General features: G+C 40.4%; 1 protein-coding gene across 1 annotated transcript in view; it reads left to right on the forward strand.

Moving 5' to 3' along the window:
• Positions 1-15,368, forward strand: part of LAMA4 (laminin subunit alpha 4) — a 264,483-nt gene that overhangs the window by 68,438 nt on the left and 180,677 nt on the right. Inside the window, exon 3 of the mRNA XM_019520073.1 lies at positions 14,931-15,055. Within this exon, the coding sequence (XP_019375618.1) occupies positions 14,931-15,055 (125 nt within the window). The remainder of the gene's footprint in view (positions 1-14,930; positions 15,056-15,368) is intronic.

The raw sequence follows: 15,368 nt of genomic DNA on the forward strand, positions 1-15,368 counted from the left end.
CCCATTTGGAAAGTAGAACTGGTATACTGTTCCCTAACACAGAGCACAATTTCAGCTGCCATCCAGGCTCCCAGCTGCAGGAGCACTACAGCTACAGCTCCCCAAGGTCCCCAGGGCCCCAGTCTCACCTACCACACCCGTGGCAACCTGTCACATGCCAGAGCACATATGGCATAGGGATTCCCCACGGACAAGTAGCAATGTACAAGATGTGCCCCAGGAAACAAACATCTACACTTGTCTGGATGCAGCCCATAAGTACTGGATCCCAGTACACCACCAGAGCAGTAGGTATAATGTGTTTCCAGGGAGACTTCCTTCTGAATAACATTTAAAGGCAAGGTCATGACGATGTGTGTTCATTAAAGATCCCAGTGTGACAGGGTTGTTCTGTTAACCATAATTTCCCAACCAAATTTGCATGCAGGTAATTCTATACTGTCTACCAAAATTATCTTGGCAGTCTCAAAAAACACAAAATATTCTTCACTTCCTACCCTAAAGTGATGTTCTGTGTTTGTGTGAGTCATTAAACAGTCCTCACATTTCACCTGAAAGGTGAAGCAGATCCTAGAGGGAGAGTTTATGATAAGTCTGCAAATAGAGAAAGAGCTTTGAGATTCATCATGAAAAGGGCATATAAATGTGAACTCATTTCATTCTCACTTTTACTGTAGACTGCTGTATATCATACAAACAGCCTGTGACTGTAAGTGACCTCTGAGTGTGTACATACATGTGTTATCTATAGCAGTTCTGCCTCACAATTCACAGCAGCCAGCTTCCTGCTGCAGACTAACGATGATAGAAGGTTGAAATAATATACTGAGGAAAGAATGTGTTTGAATTCCAGGGTAACATTATAGCCTGCCATATGTGCTGGCTCACTCATTATCCGCTAATATGGAATACTGTGGGTTCACATTAGTACGCTATCACTTGAATCTGGGGAATAAAAGTCAAAGCAGTGAAAGCACCATCATACTAACAGACAATCAAAGGAATAAAATTCCCATAGTGCTAACAAAGGTGGTGAAGGGGGTTTTATGCTGTACAAAATTAAAAGGTATAGCCATACAAACAATTTACTGCAGGATAAAAAGGAGCAGGATTTTACTGCATGTTCCATGGTAACTGTCTATGTGCTTGTTTGTACCTAGTGATAAATATAAGCTAAAACATGACAGTGTACCTCATTTTTATTGAGGGCTAAGTCACCAGAGTATAGTTATGATAGGGACCATTCACAGAACTATTTTCTGTGAAGCAACTTTACACAGTAAAGCCAAATCCCCTTTTCCCTACTACATAGTATACAAAGTACTATCTAGAGCTCCTATGAGTCAGGAAAAAAACTCTCTCCTACTGATTTACTCTGTCGCTTCTGACAGGTGAAGTAACCCCTCTGTGCCTCAGTTGATCTAGCTGCAAAATGGGATAATAAAACTTACTTAGTGTGCAGGGTTGTTGTAGGTCTCAGTTTATACTTGGAAAGTACTATCAGATCACCTAATAAAGGATGTTGCTACATACCAGTACATTTTCAACATTGTAGTTTATGTCCGATACATTGTCTATTATTAAACTGCTAACAAAAGCAACATGTGCTCAGTAATGGAAACCATCTATGAAGTTGGCTAAGTGTAGCCAACACTAAGCATGACTATGGAGCACTGGTCCAGAGGTATTGTAATACCAGGCTGGCATGTGGAAAGCCTGGAGCAAGCTTCAACAACCACCTCCAGAACCAAAAATGCTGATTTGAACCCACTAAAATGACAGACTAGTGCATCCCATCAGAATAAGCTATATGATAGTGCCCATTGCCCAATTTTTTTTTAAAGTCATGGTGAGCCACTACATTAAATACATTTTTTACGTCCTCTTCACTCCCACAGTTCAGCTGTGCCTTTTTCCCATTTCCAACTACTCCTATTTTTTCATCAGCCTTAAATATGTGGCAAACATCACCAAATGGGGCATCTAGAATCCCTGTTACCCTTGCTGTTGGCCTGTCATATATGATTAATGTGGCTTCAACCTCCATGAGGTGGAGCCCAACCACGTTGCCCTGTACTTCATCTGCATATACACTTTTGGAGAATCCCAGGACTCACAACACTAATGCCCAGTTTCAGTCATGAGTGGGGAGCTAATTAGCATATGGATCCTTTTGGGGAGGGGAGGGTATCTGAAGTACATACACATACTGAGCAGTGCTGAGCTATGGGGTCACCTTGGCCTGAAATACTATTGCCTCTGCTGGGACCTAGCCCAATTAACTATATGGTAAATAATGAGCTATTTGGTTTTGAACTAATATCATGCACAGTTTGTACTACATATAAGTAGGTATAAAAGTTCTGCTTAAAAGTGTGTGTATGGAGTACCTGTGCTAAAACTTGCAGCAGTTTCATAAAAGCTAAAATGCATCAATTCTGGATTCACTAAGTCTATGAGTACCCAAATGGCTTTATGCAAATTAATATAGCTGTGTTTATTTCAAAGTCAGTGTTTTCATATTTGCCCCTCATTCCCACATACTCAAGGAGAGCAGGGTCTGACAGTAAGGGGGGGTAATGGGCTTCAGGAAGAAGAAGTTGAGGGGACAGAGGGCAAGGGACCCACCTGACCCCCTCCCTCCTCCCCAGATTTATTTTCCCTGCCGTAGCAATGGTAGGGGGACAAATTCAAGGCAAGCCTCCAATAATAGGATTCTATATGTGGAAAAGTATAACAAATGTATATATTTTCCATATATAGATTCTACTTATGGGGGCCATCCTATATTTGGCATCATCTTATACTTGAGTAAATACAGTACGTGGTTTTAGTAGTTGCTGTTCTCTGCAAAAAAAGGATGGCAGTCATTGAGGGTGGGAAAGAAATGAATAAGGTTGACTGCTGCTGAAAGTAATCTGGAAACATAGGGTCCAAATGTACTGTGACCTATAGTATTTTTTAAAGATAATTAGATTCAACTGGAATGAGCAATTTCACTCAGAGTTAAATCCCAATGTATTCTATCAGTCTGTATCAGTCCTTAGCTCAGCAAAGTAAGCAGAACCTGGAGGAAAGAGGGGAGGACAAAATTAGGTAAATTGGAGAGAAAGGATATGATGAAAAGAGAGGGCAGATTGGAAGGATTTGGAAGAGGCTAGGACAGGAGTCATATGGACTACAGGAAGTAAGAATGTTTCAGAAAGAAAGAATGATTTTAGTTACAGGCAAGGTTTTCTTAGGATGATAAATTAGTCCAATTAAATATATTGCCCTAGGAAATCCTTGAATAATTCCTGGACCATCACAGCTACAATATCACTCTACCACTAACAGGATTTAAGTTAGCAAAAAGTGAAAGAATGAAAGGAATTACTTAGACATTGGTCAGGCCACAGTTAGAGTATTGTGTCCAGTTCTGGGCGCCGCACTTCAGGAGGGATGTGGACAGCATCGAGAGGAGGTCCAGAGGAGGGCCATTCACATGATCTGGGGACAGCAGGGCAGACCCTATGAGGAGAGGCTATGGGACCTGAACCTGTTCAGGCTCCACAAAAGAAGGCTGAGAGGGGATCTGGTGGCCGCCTATAAACTTGCCAAGGGGGACCAGCAGGCAATGGGAGAGTCCCCGTTCCCCCGAGCACTACCAGGGGTAACAAGGAACAATGGCCATAAGTTGACTGAGAGTAGATTCAGGCTACCAGGAGGCACTACATCACAGTCAGGGCGGCTAGGAGCTGGAACCAACTTTCAAGGGAAGTGGGTGCTTGCCCCTACCCTGGGGGTCTTCAAAAAGAGGCTAGACAGCCACCTAGCTGGGATCATTTGACCCCAGCATCCTTTCCTGCCCATGGCAGGGAGTCGAACTAGATGATCTGCTTAGGTCCCTTCTGACCCTACCAACTGTGAAACTATGAACTATGAAACTTAGAGAAGATTTAGAAATGTGGGGCTAAATCCAATTTCACTATTCATGCTTAAATGGTGTGAATGTAGCTGGAGGAGCCAAGTACTTGGTGGCCCAAGTGCTCTGGTCCCCCCCCAGCACCTATGTATGTACCATGAAAGAGCAATTTTTTTATACACTTAAGCACAGTCTACAATTCAGCATTACCTGCCATAGCATATTAAACATGCTTAGTAGGGCTGTACTCTGTCCAGACAGCTGCAGGTACATGTGTAAGGCTGAGCAAGTCCTGAAATTTTAGTCAGGCAAAAACAGCAGAAAAAGAAGAAGGGTCCAAGCCTACTGGTTAGGGTTCTTGCCAAGGGAACAGGATACCCATGCTCTAGGTCCCCTTACCAGGAGAGTATTTGAACTTGCATTTCAGGGAAGACCTATCTAATCACCAGACTATGGATGAAGCATTACCAAAAGTCCTCTGCAGTTAGCCCAGAGCTCCATGTATTCACTGCGTAAAGAGCTCTGGGAAAATCCCTACCTCACTGGGAGAAGGGGCCCCAGCTGTAACCTAGGGTCTACTCCCCTCTGAGGCAGCACAATCTCACTGAGCCACCCAACCCCAGCCTTATCCTCTTCTAGCTGATTCCACATCTGATCCAATACCATTGAAAATAGTGGACAGGGCCCTAGAAGAACCTGGTAATGACTGCAGCTGGAAAGCTTAGAACGGCACAGGAGGGAGCCAGGCCACACAGAAGAAAGGGAATTCACACCCCAGCGAGGCTCCTGGGAACAGGACCCCATGATACTGGGTCTGCAATACCCCCAGATTTGTAGGCAAGTTGTTTCTCTGTTACATCAGTAACTATCAATCCAGATAGTGAGGTTGCAGGATACATGGATAGGATCAGCCCTCTACATCCAAATAGCTTAGGTAAAAGTTGTTTGAAAAGGGCGAGAGAAGAAAAGATTTTTATACATATCACTATGGTTTTATTATCATTAATGTATTACTACAGCTAGGTAAAGGAGCTTCTGCTCCTACTAGCTTCCTGCTTTAAATAAGTGATGGGAGGCTTATCAAAGAAGTGATGATCTTTAATTGCAGTCACAGACTATGTTAACTCTAAATCATAGATGTCCCTAAATTTTTCTAAATGTATCTAAAATCCATAAAAGTAAAAAGAAATGTCTTTACATTTCTCCAGTCAATTTCTAAAAGGAATTTAAAAAAAAAGATGACATATAGAAAAGTCAAACATTTTAGTTCGTGCAAGAAATGGTTAAAAAAACAACTTAGGCATAATTCTGTTTATCTCATCATGGTAGATACCTATTTGTTTTCTACTTTAGATGATAACTAAGACACAAACTGAACAAGTGCATGGGTTTCGGGTACAATGAAAATGAGAAGCACCAGCTGCTCCAGCAGAGATGAATTATAAGATCAGATGTTATAAACGTGCTTCTAGGCTTCTCTGCATGCAAATCCCCAAAATCAGCCTAGTGGCCGTGGCTCCCACAGCACAGAAACTATATGAAATTTTCATTGGCTCCTGCTCTGACTTTGAAATCTACTGAAAATTGAAAGCTTATTCATGTTGCCCCAAGGTACAGTATTTATTCTTTAATTTCTACAAACATCACTATTTATCTTAGGGTTCTATTTTTAAATCTCCTTTCAGCCTTATTTATAGAGCATAAATCTATCCCATGGAGTTTCTTAAAGCTTATTGAGTATACACAGTCAATAAATCAGCACACTCATTAGGTATCCAAACACAAAGAATAATTGCTTATAGAGCATTCCTTTTATACACTCTAGTGTAAAATTGGTGCAGAGATCAATCATTTGATCCTTTAATTAACACTGGACAGTTGTGCAATCTATCTATTTTCTAATATAGGAAAGGACCACTTTCAATTAAAAGAAGAGACATCAGTCGGTAGAGGCTAAACTGCATTTATGGTAGAATACTGTATAGACATCAAAAATGTCTCAAAGCCATTAGTCAGCCCTGTTGCATGCATTGATGATTCATCCACGCCTTACTAGAATAGGAGATCCACTCTCTATACTGACTTGAGTATTTTGCTCTCTGTAAGGTCTTCTTGTTCTCTCTTCAGTTATGCAATCAGAGGGAAGAAACCAGCCACCTCCAGTGCCTTGTAATTTTCAATTTGGGCTGTAAGCTCATATCACTTGCTTCATGTATGAAATTACAGCAGCTGAAGATGGCAGAATGCAGACAAGATGAAATGTATTTCACCAACTTAAAGCATAAGCAATCATAAAAGAAAGGAGCAGGATATAGAGGAGTGTTTTATACCTCCCTCAGCCTCTCCCCAGCAAGCTGGAGCTGAGCTAGTCAGAGGGAAGCTCTCCATTTTAAATTCCCAGTGTAATTTGCAGGATGGGGGAAGGAGGAGAGAAGCAGATAGTAAAATGAAAAATCCTACTGTGCTTCAAATTAATTTACAATTGACCATAAATTTGTAATGGTTACAGACCATCATCTGCTGTAAAATGTTCTGAATAGCATATATAGCTGAAACAGCAAGCCTACAAGTTTTCTGAGACAGTGCAGCCATAGGAAACAAATAAGTGCTGAAAGTGGGGGGGGGGCATACCTCTGTGCCACTCGCTCAGTGGGAGCACACAACTCCGTGCCACTGCTAGGCATTGGGTCCAGGCAGGCTGCAGGTCTATGCCCTGCCATTGGTGCAGAAGTTATGTCACCACCACCATCCCCATTGCTGTTGGGCCCTGGCTCCAGTCAGGCTGCAGCCCTGTGTCCCATGCCCTGGTGTCAGTACAGAAATCTGGGGAGCATGTGCCTCCCCATGGCCCCCCCGTCACATCACCAATAAGTGCAGCCCAGGTTAATATGCGGAGTGGACTTAGGAAGGAGACGTGTGACTCTTACTTAACAGCCCAGACTGAACGGTAGTGGTATATACCTTTCAGAGTGGAGACCAGTTGGGTCTACTTGTAAAGGGCTGTGACAATGACTTCAACATGCAGTGGAAGGGTGAAAGGATTAAATGGCAAGTGGCAAGGACAGCTGTCTGCAGCATAGCTATTTTTGGACAGAGGTGACAACATTTTTAAGGTTGATGTAGTTTTTGAGGTTGTTATTAATAATGGAAGGAAAACAGTATACCAGTGTTTGATCAGTGAATGTATATTTGGCTACACAAAACAGAATCTGAAGATAAAGAATTAGAAAAGGATTCTGTTGACTTATTCCTAGAAATCTTTTGGTGCTTTATTTTCTGCAAGGTGCTGCATATAAGATCCATGTACATTTGAGGTACCTGGTGATTATGGTAGAGTCCCTTCTGGGGAACTGCGAAGATAAAAGGGTCATGATGGTAAGAGAGGACAGATTTACTGGAATCCATTCAAGCCTCTTATGGAATTTTTAACAATAGAGGACGTTGTCGTTAGAATGATTTGTATGTCTAAGTGTTTGGGCTTACAGCTAAATGGAAGGGTTGGAATCGATTTGGCAGTCCTGCCCTTGAGGGTAATATGTTCCGCATGATTGCTAAGGCAGGTTTGGAGAGGAGCCAGCAGATCTACATCCATTCATCAAGTACTAAGGGAAAACAGCAGGGAGCTGGCACAGTTCTGCAGCATATTAGGTACCTTTCACTCGAAGAGTAACCTGGCAGCTTGCAACTGGTCTCTTTCCTTCTGCACAGATGGACTTCATCTGTCCAACATTGAGAAGGACAAAGGTAATATATACCTATGAGACCTACAAGGCCTCTGACATTTTGTTTGGTAAGGAGAAACCAGTCAGGGCTCAGAGATGAGGGGTCATCACAAGCACTGAACTTCAAGTGGGGCACTTTCTTTCCTTTACACCAGTGTTTCCTAAACTTTTGGTACCCTAGGCACATTTTTTTTCTGGATTAAAATTGGCAGAACACCAAAATGGCATGTGTATATATATATTTTTTCAAAATACCTAACGTATTGCATGCCCCTGGAGGAGGAAATCATGCCAGTGCTGAGATGTAGTGTCAAAAAATAGCACAAAATACATCCTCCTTTAAGCAAAGGACTAGTCTCTATGCCAGTGGTTCTCAACCCTTTTAACCTCAAGGAACCCCTCCATAATTTTTCTGAATTTTGTGGCAGCTCAGTTACAATCAACTGAGAGAGATCTAAATTTAAAAAAAAAGATGAGAGAGGCCTTGTGACTAAAAAAGGTGATAACCACTGATCTAGCTGGTGCCACTTAAGGGAGGCAAGGGCTGGACCTCATCCTGCTGTGCCCTGCTCTTTCTACTATCTACCTTGCCCTGACCCCTGGTCTGCACCTCAGGGGGCAAGGGCAGCACCTGCTTCTAAGGTTGCTCCTGCAGGGTCTCATACACTGGCGACCACCCCCGTGACCTCTCTTGCTGCACAAAATGGCTCCATCAGCACATTCACCTGTCTGCCCACTTGCAGCAGAACACACTGCTAGGAGCATGGTCTGGGGATGCCTGGGGGAGGACAGCAGCAGTGGCCATCTTCAGAGGAGCAGCCTCAGGTGCCACTGTAGTAGGTGGGATAGATACAGGATGCCAGATGTGGGAGAAGAGCATTGATCTCCTCACACAAAGGGATTTTGTGGCATACTTCCATTGCTCTTGTGGCACATTCATAGGCTGCAGCACATCCTTTGGGAGTCACTACCATACACAGGGGCAAAGCAAAGTAGCTTCTTTCTCAGATGTGTGGGGCATAAGTAGTCAGCACTGCTGAGACAGGGCTGATTGCAGCAATATTACTTGTTCATACATGGCAAGCTAGGGAAGGTCACAGATGGAGAAAATGCAGTTTTTAAAATTTAATCAACATGCTTGAATAAAACATATTTAATTTATGAAATAGACATGACATAAGTTCATAAATAAGCCATGACATAAGCTCAAGGGTCAGTAGATTCAAATTAGATCTGAATCCAGATTTTGTGGCTGAGTCCTCTCTAGGGCTGCCAACTCCCATGATTTTACTGCAAGGCACACAATACTTGGTGTTTTTCTCCTTAAAGCTTCAGCAATTTGGAGTCATGCTGTTATGTAAGAGACTCAGCTTTCCTTCAAAACACTAAAAGTAAATTTCTACCACTTGAGGGAGAAGGTCAAAATCCAAACCTTAAGAGGCTTAAAAAGCAAAAGTCAAATTATGTATTTTTAAATCTCATGAATTTGATGGTTTTGAGACTAGAGTCTTGATTTTGGAAGTAGACAATGTTGCCCATCTCTGTAACAGAAGGAATACATATTGCAAAAGCTTGACCAGAAAGCTTGCATCTGGAGCTGTACATTGTGGCTCAAGCCCATCTCTGTAGTTTAAAAAGTAAATCCAAAGAATATACACATGTACATAGTGTTTGCATCATTGCCACCATATGATTTACTTGTTTATATTCCATTCACCTGGAATAATAATCACGACCAAACTATTTCTCTTCATGAAAAGTTATTCATGTTGCATTGCATTAAAAGTAGACCCTTTTCAACAGAGAAATCATTTTCTGAATTCATGATGGTGGCTTGATTCAGCCTCCAGCTTTCACAGATAACCTATTCCTTTTCATGTTGAAATCATGAGAGTTTTGCCATCAACTGCATTAAATAAAAAAGAAGGTACCATACATGCACCTAATTCAATGGTATTACATTTGTTCAAACAAGAAAAGTATATTTGTCTTTCCACTTGCAAATGCTGATATTTACCCTTTCCCCCGTCCCTTCCCCAATGGATAGGAGAGTGGAATTTAGTTTGACATATTGGAAACATTGTTTTATTTCACAAAAGTCTCTCTTTGTGAGGTTTTTTGCTTTCTGAGGCAGTTGTTTGTTTAATCTTCATTTATTTTCATTTCTGTAAAAACATATTTCTCTTTTGCTGGGCAACTTGCTCCAGTGCCATTACAGGGAGACGGTTCAATTTTCTACAGTATTATAATAATAATATAATATTTTCACAGATCAGAAGCTCATTGCACTGGGCATGGTACAAAGACAAAACAAAAAGAGGGTCTCCTGTCCCAAACACTTACTGCCTAATCAAACATATGCACGCTATTAGGCCCACACCCACAACATATTTAGGTGCCTAATTTCTATTAAGATGCCTAACCTCCCCATGATTCAATAGAAGTTTAGATGACTAAATAGGCATTAGACACCAACATACCTTTCTAGAACACTTAGTTCGTATGACTTCTGTCAGACAATGTCATATAGCAGAAACAATAAAAGGAGAAAAAAGTGCTTTTTCCTGGAAGGACTTCATTTTGCATGGTGCAAAGGAATCTGGGCTACGTCTTAATACCACTTTTGTGAGATAAGATGCCAAGTGTAGTTGGCTAGATGACATAATGTAGGTGGAGGAGGAAGGATGGCTTATGTAGCTCAAGTTGAGAATAATATCAACACAGAATCTTTTCTGCAGAAAATACATGAAGTGTGGCTGTCTATAATAAAGACTATGTAGACTCATTCACCTTGATTTATAAAAATCTGTAAGACTGTAGCAATTCAAACAGCTTGGCATTGTCTAACATAGGAAAATGCATTCAGAATACTCTATCATCTGACAGGCTGCTGATGATATAATGGTACATGAATGATTACATACTGTGGAGTATATCTTCATTTAGAAGCACTTACAAGCCAGCTAAGCTTTAAGGGACATCACTGACTTGACTTTGGTTTTGTAATAATACCACTTGTATTAGTATGGCTACCTGCAAAGGATCTGGGTTAAATTTTTAACTTAGAATAACAAATCTATCCAGCTGCTATGTCCTTAATTTCACTGAAATGCACCTTAATTTTTCTGCTAAAATGTGAGCAATATTATGTTCAGTTGAACATGTGCACTCCTACCTGAAGAGACAGAGAGTGTGCACTGTCTCTTAGGGACTCTACCATAATCTTTCATGTTTTCCTTTTGTCATTTATTTCCTCCATGTTTATAAAATAAAAAACAACAATAGGAATAGAAAAAGTTTTAATTAATTTTTAGATCTTCTTTCAGAAGAGGATTTCAGATTATAAAGGTGGTAAGCATAGTACAATTTGTGACTCAAAACAGTGGTGCAAAATACATGGTAACATGCATGCAAAAATGTATGTAGGTACCCCTGTCTAGGAGTGCTCCTCTCCTGGTACTCTCTGAAAGGTAACTCAGTGAATCTGCCTTGTGGAGTACCATCTTTATTGTTTCTCGCAATCATTTCTCTGAAAAAATGTGCTCAGTTAAAAAAGGAAAATGTGTTTTTCTGTAATTGTAAATCCTGGTCTCTTAGGGTCCTCAGAAACACTTCTGAAATCCAGTGTCATTTTTCCCTTCCTCAGTTTCACATAGATATATTCTGTTGAAAATGCACAGAATATATGTTGGCTCTGGAATGCCAATGGAAGTATGCAGCATAAAGACACGTTTTCCTCCAAAGACAAATGTATGACCCTGACTACACCAGGGAATCAGATTTGTTGAATAAGATAATAACATTTCCATATAGTCACTTTCCTGAATAGAATCACACTTGAAAGTGCCTCAGGCACTCAGCTAATAAGGTCTTTAGGGATGAAGTTCTGTTAACAATCTCCATTACAGTGAAAGAAAAACACCACAGATATGAGAAGTACCACCAAGTGCCCTGCTTCCCTACTGCATTTATCACCATAGTATTTTAGCAACTGGAAACCATCACTGAATTTATCTTAGCAATACCCATTGTGATGCATAGAGACCTGAGGATCGGATAGGTAAGCTGAATTGCCCAAAGCAAAATCAGAAAGTCTGTGGCAAAGCCAGACTGAATTTAAAGCTCCTAAGACACCTAGTTCAGTGCCTTAATCAAAAAGCCATCCTTTCTCTTTCAACTTTGACCATTTGCATGATGCAATATTCCCTATAGAAGACTTGGGAAATGATAGTAAATAATTGTGTATGAATATTGCATGATTATTCCACCTCTTGAAACTGTACTAGCCTTCCAGATTCTTTCATGCCATATCTCCTCTCGCACCATGTCTGATTTATTTTTTCTGTCTAACCTTCTCTCCTCCCCATCCTGCTTTGGACTCCTCTGATTCCTAACCCCATTTGATGTTTAATCTAATCTATAGTTCCAAGCTTTCTCCTACTTTGTTCCAAATATCACTCTGATATCAATCAATTGCATGCCATTTTTTAAAATCTAAGTGTAGCACAGCTGTTAGCATCTATATGTAAAAAGAATCCTCAGGTAAAGAACAGTTGTAAATTGTGCTTTGCATATTTTATCTGTTGTAAGGACCCTTCATGGATTTATAGCTTTGTGTAAATAAACAATTATCATAATTTTTGTACATTGGTATAGTTATGCATAATACCTGTAAAGACTAAATTTGAGATTATTCTCAACCTGGGCTACATAAACCATTCTTCCTCCATCTACATTATGTCATCTAGCCAACTACACTTGGCATCTTATTTCACAAAAGTCGTAGTAAGATACATCCCAGATTCCTTTGCACCATGCAAAGTGAAGTCCTTCCAGGGAACAGCACTTTCTTCTCCTTCCATTATTTCTGCTTATGGGCAGTGGAGAGAGGATGAGGGGTATAAATGGGGTATAGGAAAGGAACAGGAAATTATGTTATTGCTGGTGGTAGACTTCCACTGCAAAAAGGAATGGGTCACCCTTATAACTAGAAGTTCAGCAAAGCTTTCAGATTCAATCTCAGGGGTTTATCAGTGCATTGTTTTTCAATACAGATGATCAGTGCATATGGCCTTGACGATGAGTGTACAGTTATACCTAACTATCAGTTTTGACATAACCTGGATGAGGCTAAAACGCATGTACTGACCAGCTCAGGTCATCCCACAGGATTCACCCAGAATCTAAAATGGTCTAGGTTCTTCTGATCAGAACCTGCCTCAATCTAAAGAGAAGGGAATAACATAAAATTCAAAGAAAATAAGACTGGCTCAAGGTATGTATTTATAGCTTTTTGTACAAGGGGGTGCAGGCTATGCAGGATATAAACTGACTGGTGACCTCTAGCCATGAGTAAGTGAAAGTTCTCAATTTATACCAACATGTAAAGGTGATCTTAGTGTATCTAATTCAAAGCAGAATTTATGATGCCAAATTCAGGGTTTATGATTCAGAGGAATCACTACTGTTTTTTTCATTACATTTTCCTCTTTTAATTCTTTTTCCATGCTGCCCTTGTCACAGAGTACAGCACAGTGCAGTACAGCTTTAATTCAAGGGGAATTTTCAAATGTACAGTTTTTGGGTGGTTCACAATAAACTCATTCCCCTGTAATTTGGTCCTCCTGGAAATGTAGTGTTGATTGCTGTAAGTCAACTATATTGTTGGCAGGCACTGAACAATCTTCATCTTGCAGCTCTGCTAGTGCACCTGAAACCTGACCTTCAGCTTCCCTGTTATTCCAGAGAGTGCCAATTGCTAACCATGCTGTGATTTTTTTGATGTGATTAAATTTCTACCAGAGAAGATGCTAAGGCACCAAGGTCATTTTCTTTATATCAGCTATACCAACTTCAAATGTAGAATTCTAGACAATGATATCTGACAAAATAACCCAAGGCAAAATATTTCCCACCATCTGTCAAAAATCTATGCTAAGTGATGTACAGGGAGAATTTTAACTGGGATTATCACAATCGTTATTACACAAGGTGTAATGCAGAAGAAAATCATACCAACCCAGTCTCTTTAAAGACAACTCACTGGTAGAGAGGGGATTTTTTCTTTTATTTTTGGTTGGGTTTGATTTTTTTGTTCCCAAAGAAACATTTTCTGGATGCCCTGCTGAAGTAGAAATGACTGAGATAGATTCCAGAATTTTGTTTTTGGCTCTATAATATTCACTGTCTTGCTGAGTGGTAATGGACAATTCACTTAACTCATCTGTGCCTCAATTTGCTATCTGTAAAATGGGCAATTTATCAATGCTTACTTAATCTCATCACTTTAAATGACTTAATTAATAATAGCTTTCAAAGTGGCTTGAGGTTTTTATGGGAAGTGGTAGTCAGGTGCATAGCTTTATAATCATCACCATAAAATACCATGGTGTCAATCCTCATCCAGCATAAATTGTCCTGGCTGTGCTGATTACAACATTGCTATGACAACTCATACCAGCTGGGGATCTGCCCCTTTCTGTGTGGGTTGATAAACTGCTCATTTTATGGATTGGTTTTACCAAATATTGACCAAAGGAGATTAAAACCCTTCTCAAGCAGGTGGGCTATTGCCTGATTATTTTGTATGTCAGAGAAAAATAGGAAAACTAATATTGAAGCTCCTGCACTATATTTTTCAGAAGACAGTATATGGCAGTCCCCTAAGTTGCCTCCTTTGTGCTAGCTTCTTTAAGGCCAGGAGAAACACATAGTAATAAATCCAAGTATGTAAAATTCACGTAACAAAAAAAGCAAAGACACCAGCCTATTAGTCATTGTTAATCTACACTTTTCCTTGATGTTCACTTTAGTCATCAAGTTCATGGAATAACCCCCTTTCTCCCTGAATAAGCATGCATCTGTACTGAAATCTGTGATGCTTATATACACCAGTGGGCAATTTTCACTTTGGCTTGGTGCCAGGCGGTTAATCATTCCTTCCAGTGCATCCAGCCCTTAAACAGACCTGACCACTAAATCTGAATTCTAATGACATTTCTTGGTAATATACAGGGCACACTTTGTGTTCAGAGAGCCTTTCCATGCACATGCCCTCACTGATAGCTTCATCCTGTGTGCCACTTCGTCCACCCTCTCTGGCAGTCCAATTGTTCAGAACATCTTCATTTGTCATGCATTGCCAGTTACAAACAGGTTCATTTTAATCTGTTAGTACTTTGAAGGGTTCAGATCTGGCACCAGTCCTTGTTCTGCTTGGCAAAGAACTTGCCTAAATCATTTCTGCTCAGCCTGAATTAAGCATCACCTTCCTCTAACATTTGTCACTCTTTTTGCTTTTGAAGGATTGCCAGAGAAACACAACTGGAGAGCACTGTGAAAGATGCCTGGATGGTTTCATTGCTGATGTCCTCAGAGGAGTGCCCACATCCTGCCAGCCTTGCCCTTGCCCCTTGCCATCATTTGCCAAGTACGTAAAACAGTCTTTGCTTTTCTTTTCTTTTTTTTTTTTCTTTTCTTTGTGCACTTTCTGTTCTGAGTTCAGAGCCAGAAGCAACAATCCTCATTGGATATGGGAGGAGAAACAGATTGCTGCACTTCCAAAAACAAAAAGAACATTTTCCCACATTTTCATTTGTTTAAATTTATAACTGAGTGAAAAGGAAAAAGGAAAATAACATTTGATTTAAAGCCATATTTTTTCAGTCACTCCCATTGATTCCTACAAGCAAAGAGGAGGAAAATATCTGAACAGCTTTGAGCTCTTTTTCTAAGTAGGAAAG

The sequence above is a fragment of the Gavialis gangeticus genome, unplaced genomic scaffold, assembly GCF_001723915.1.
Source record: "Gavialis gangeticus isolate Ggan-Ray unplaced genomic scaffold, GavGan_comp1, whole genome shotgun sequence".
Taxonomy (NCBI): Eukaryota; Metazoa; Chordata; order Crocodylia; family Gavialidae; genus Gavialis; species Gavialis gangeticus.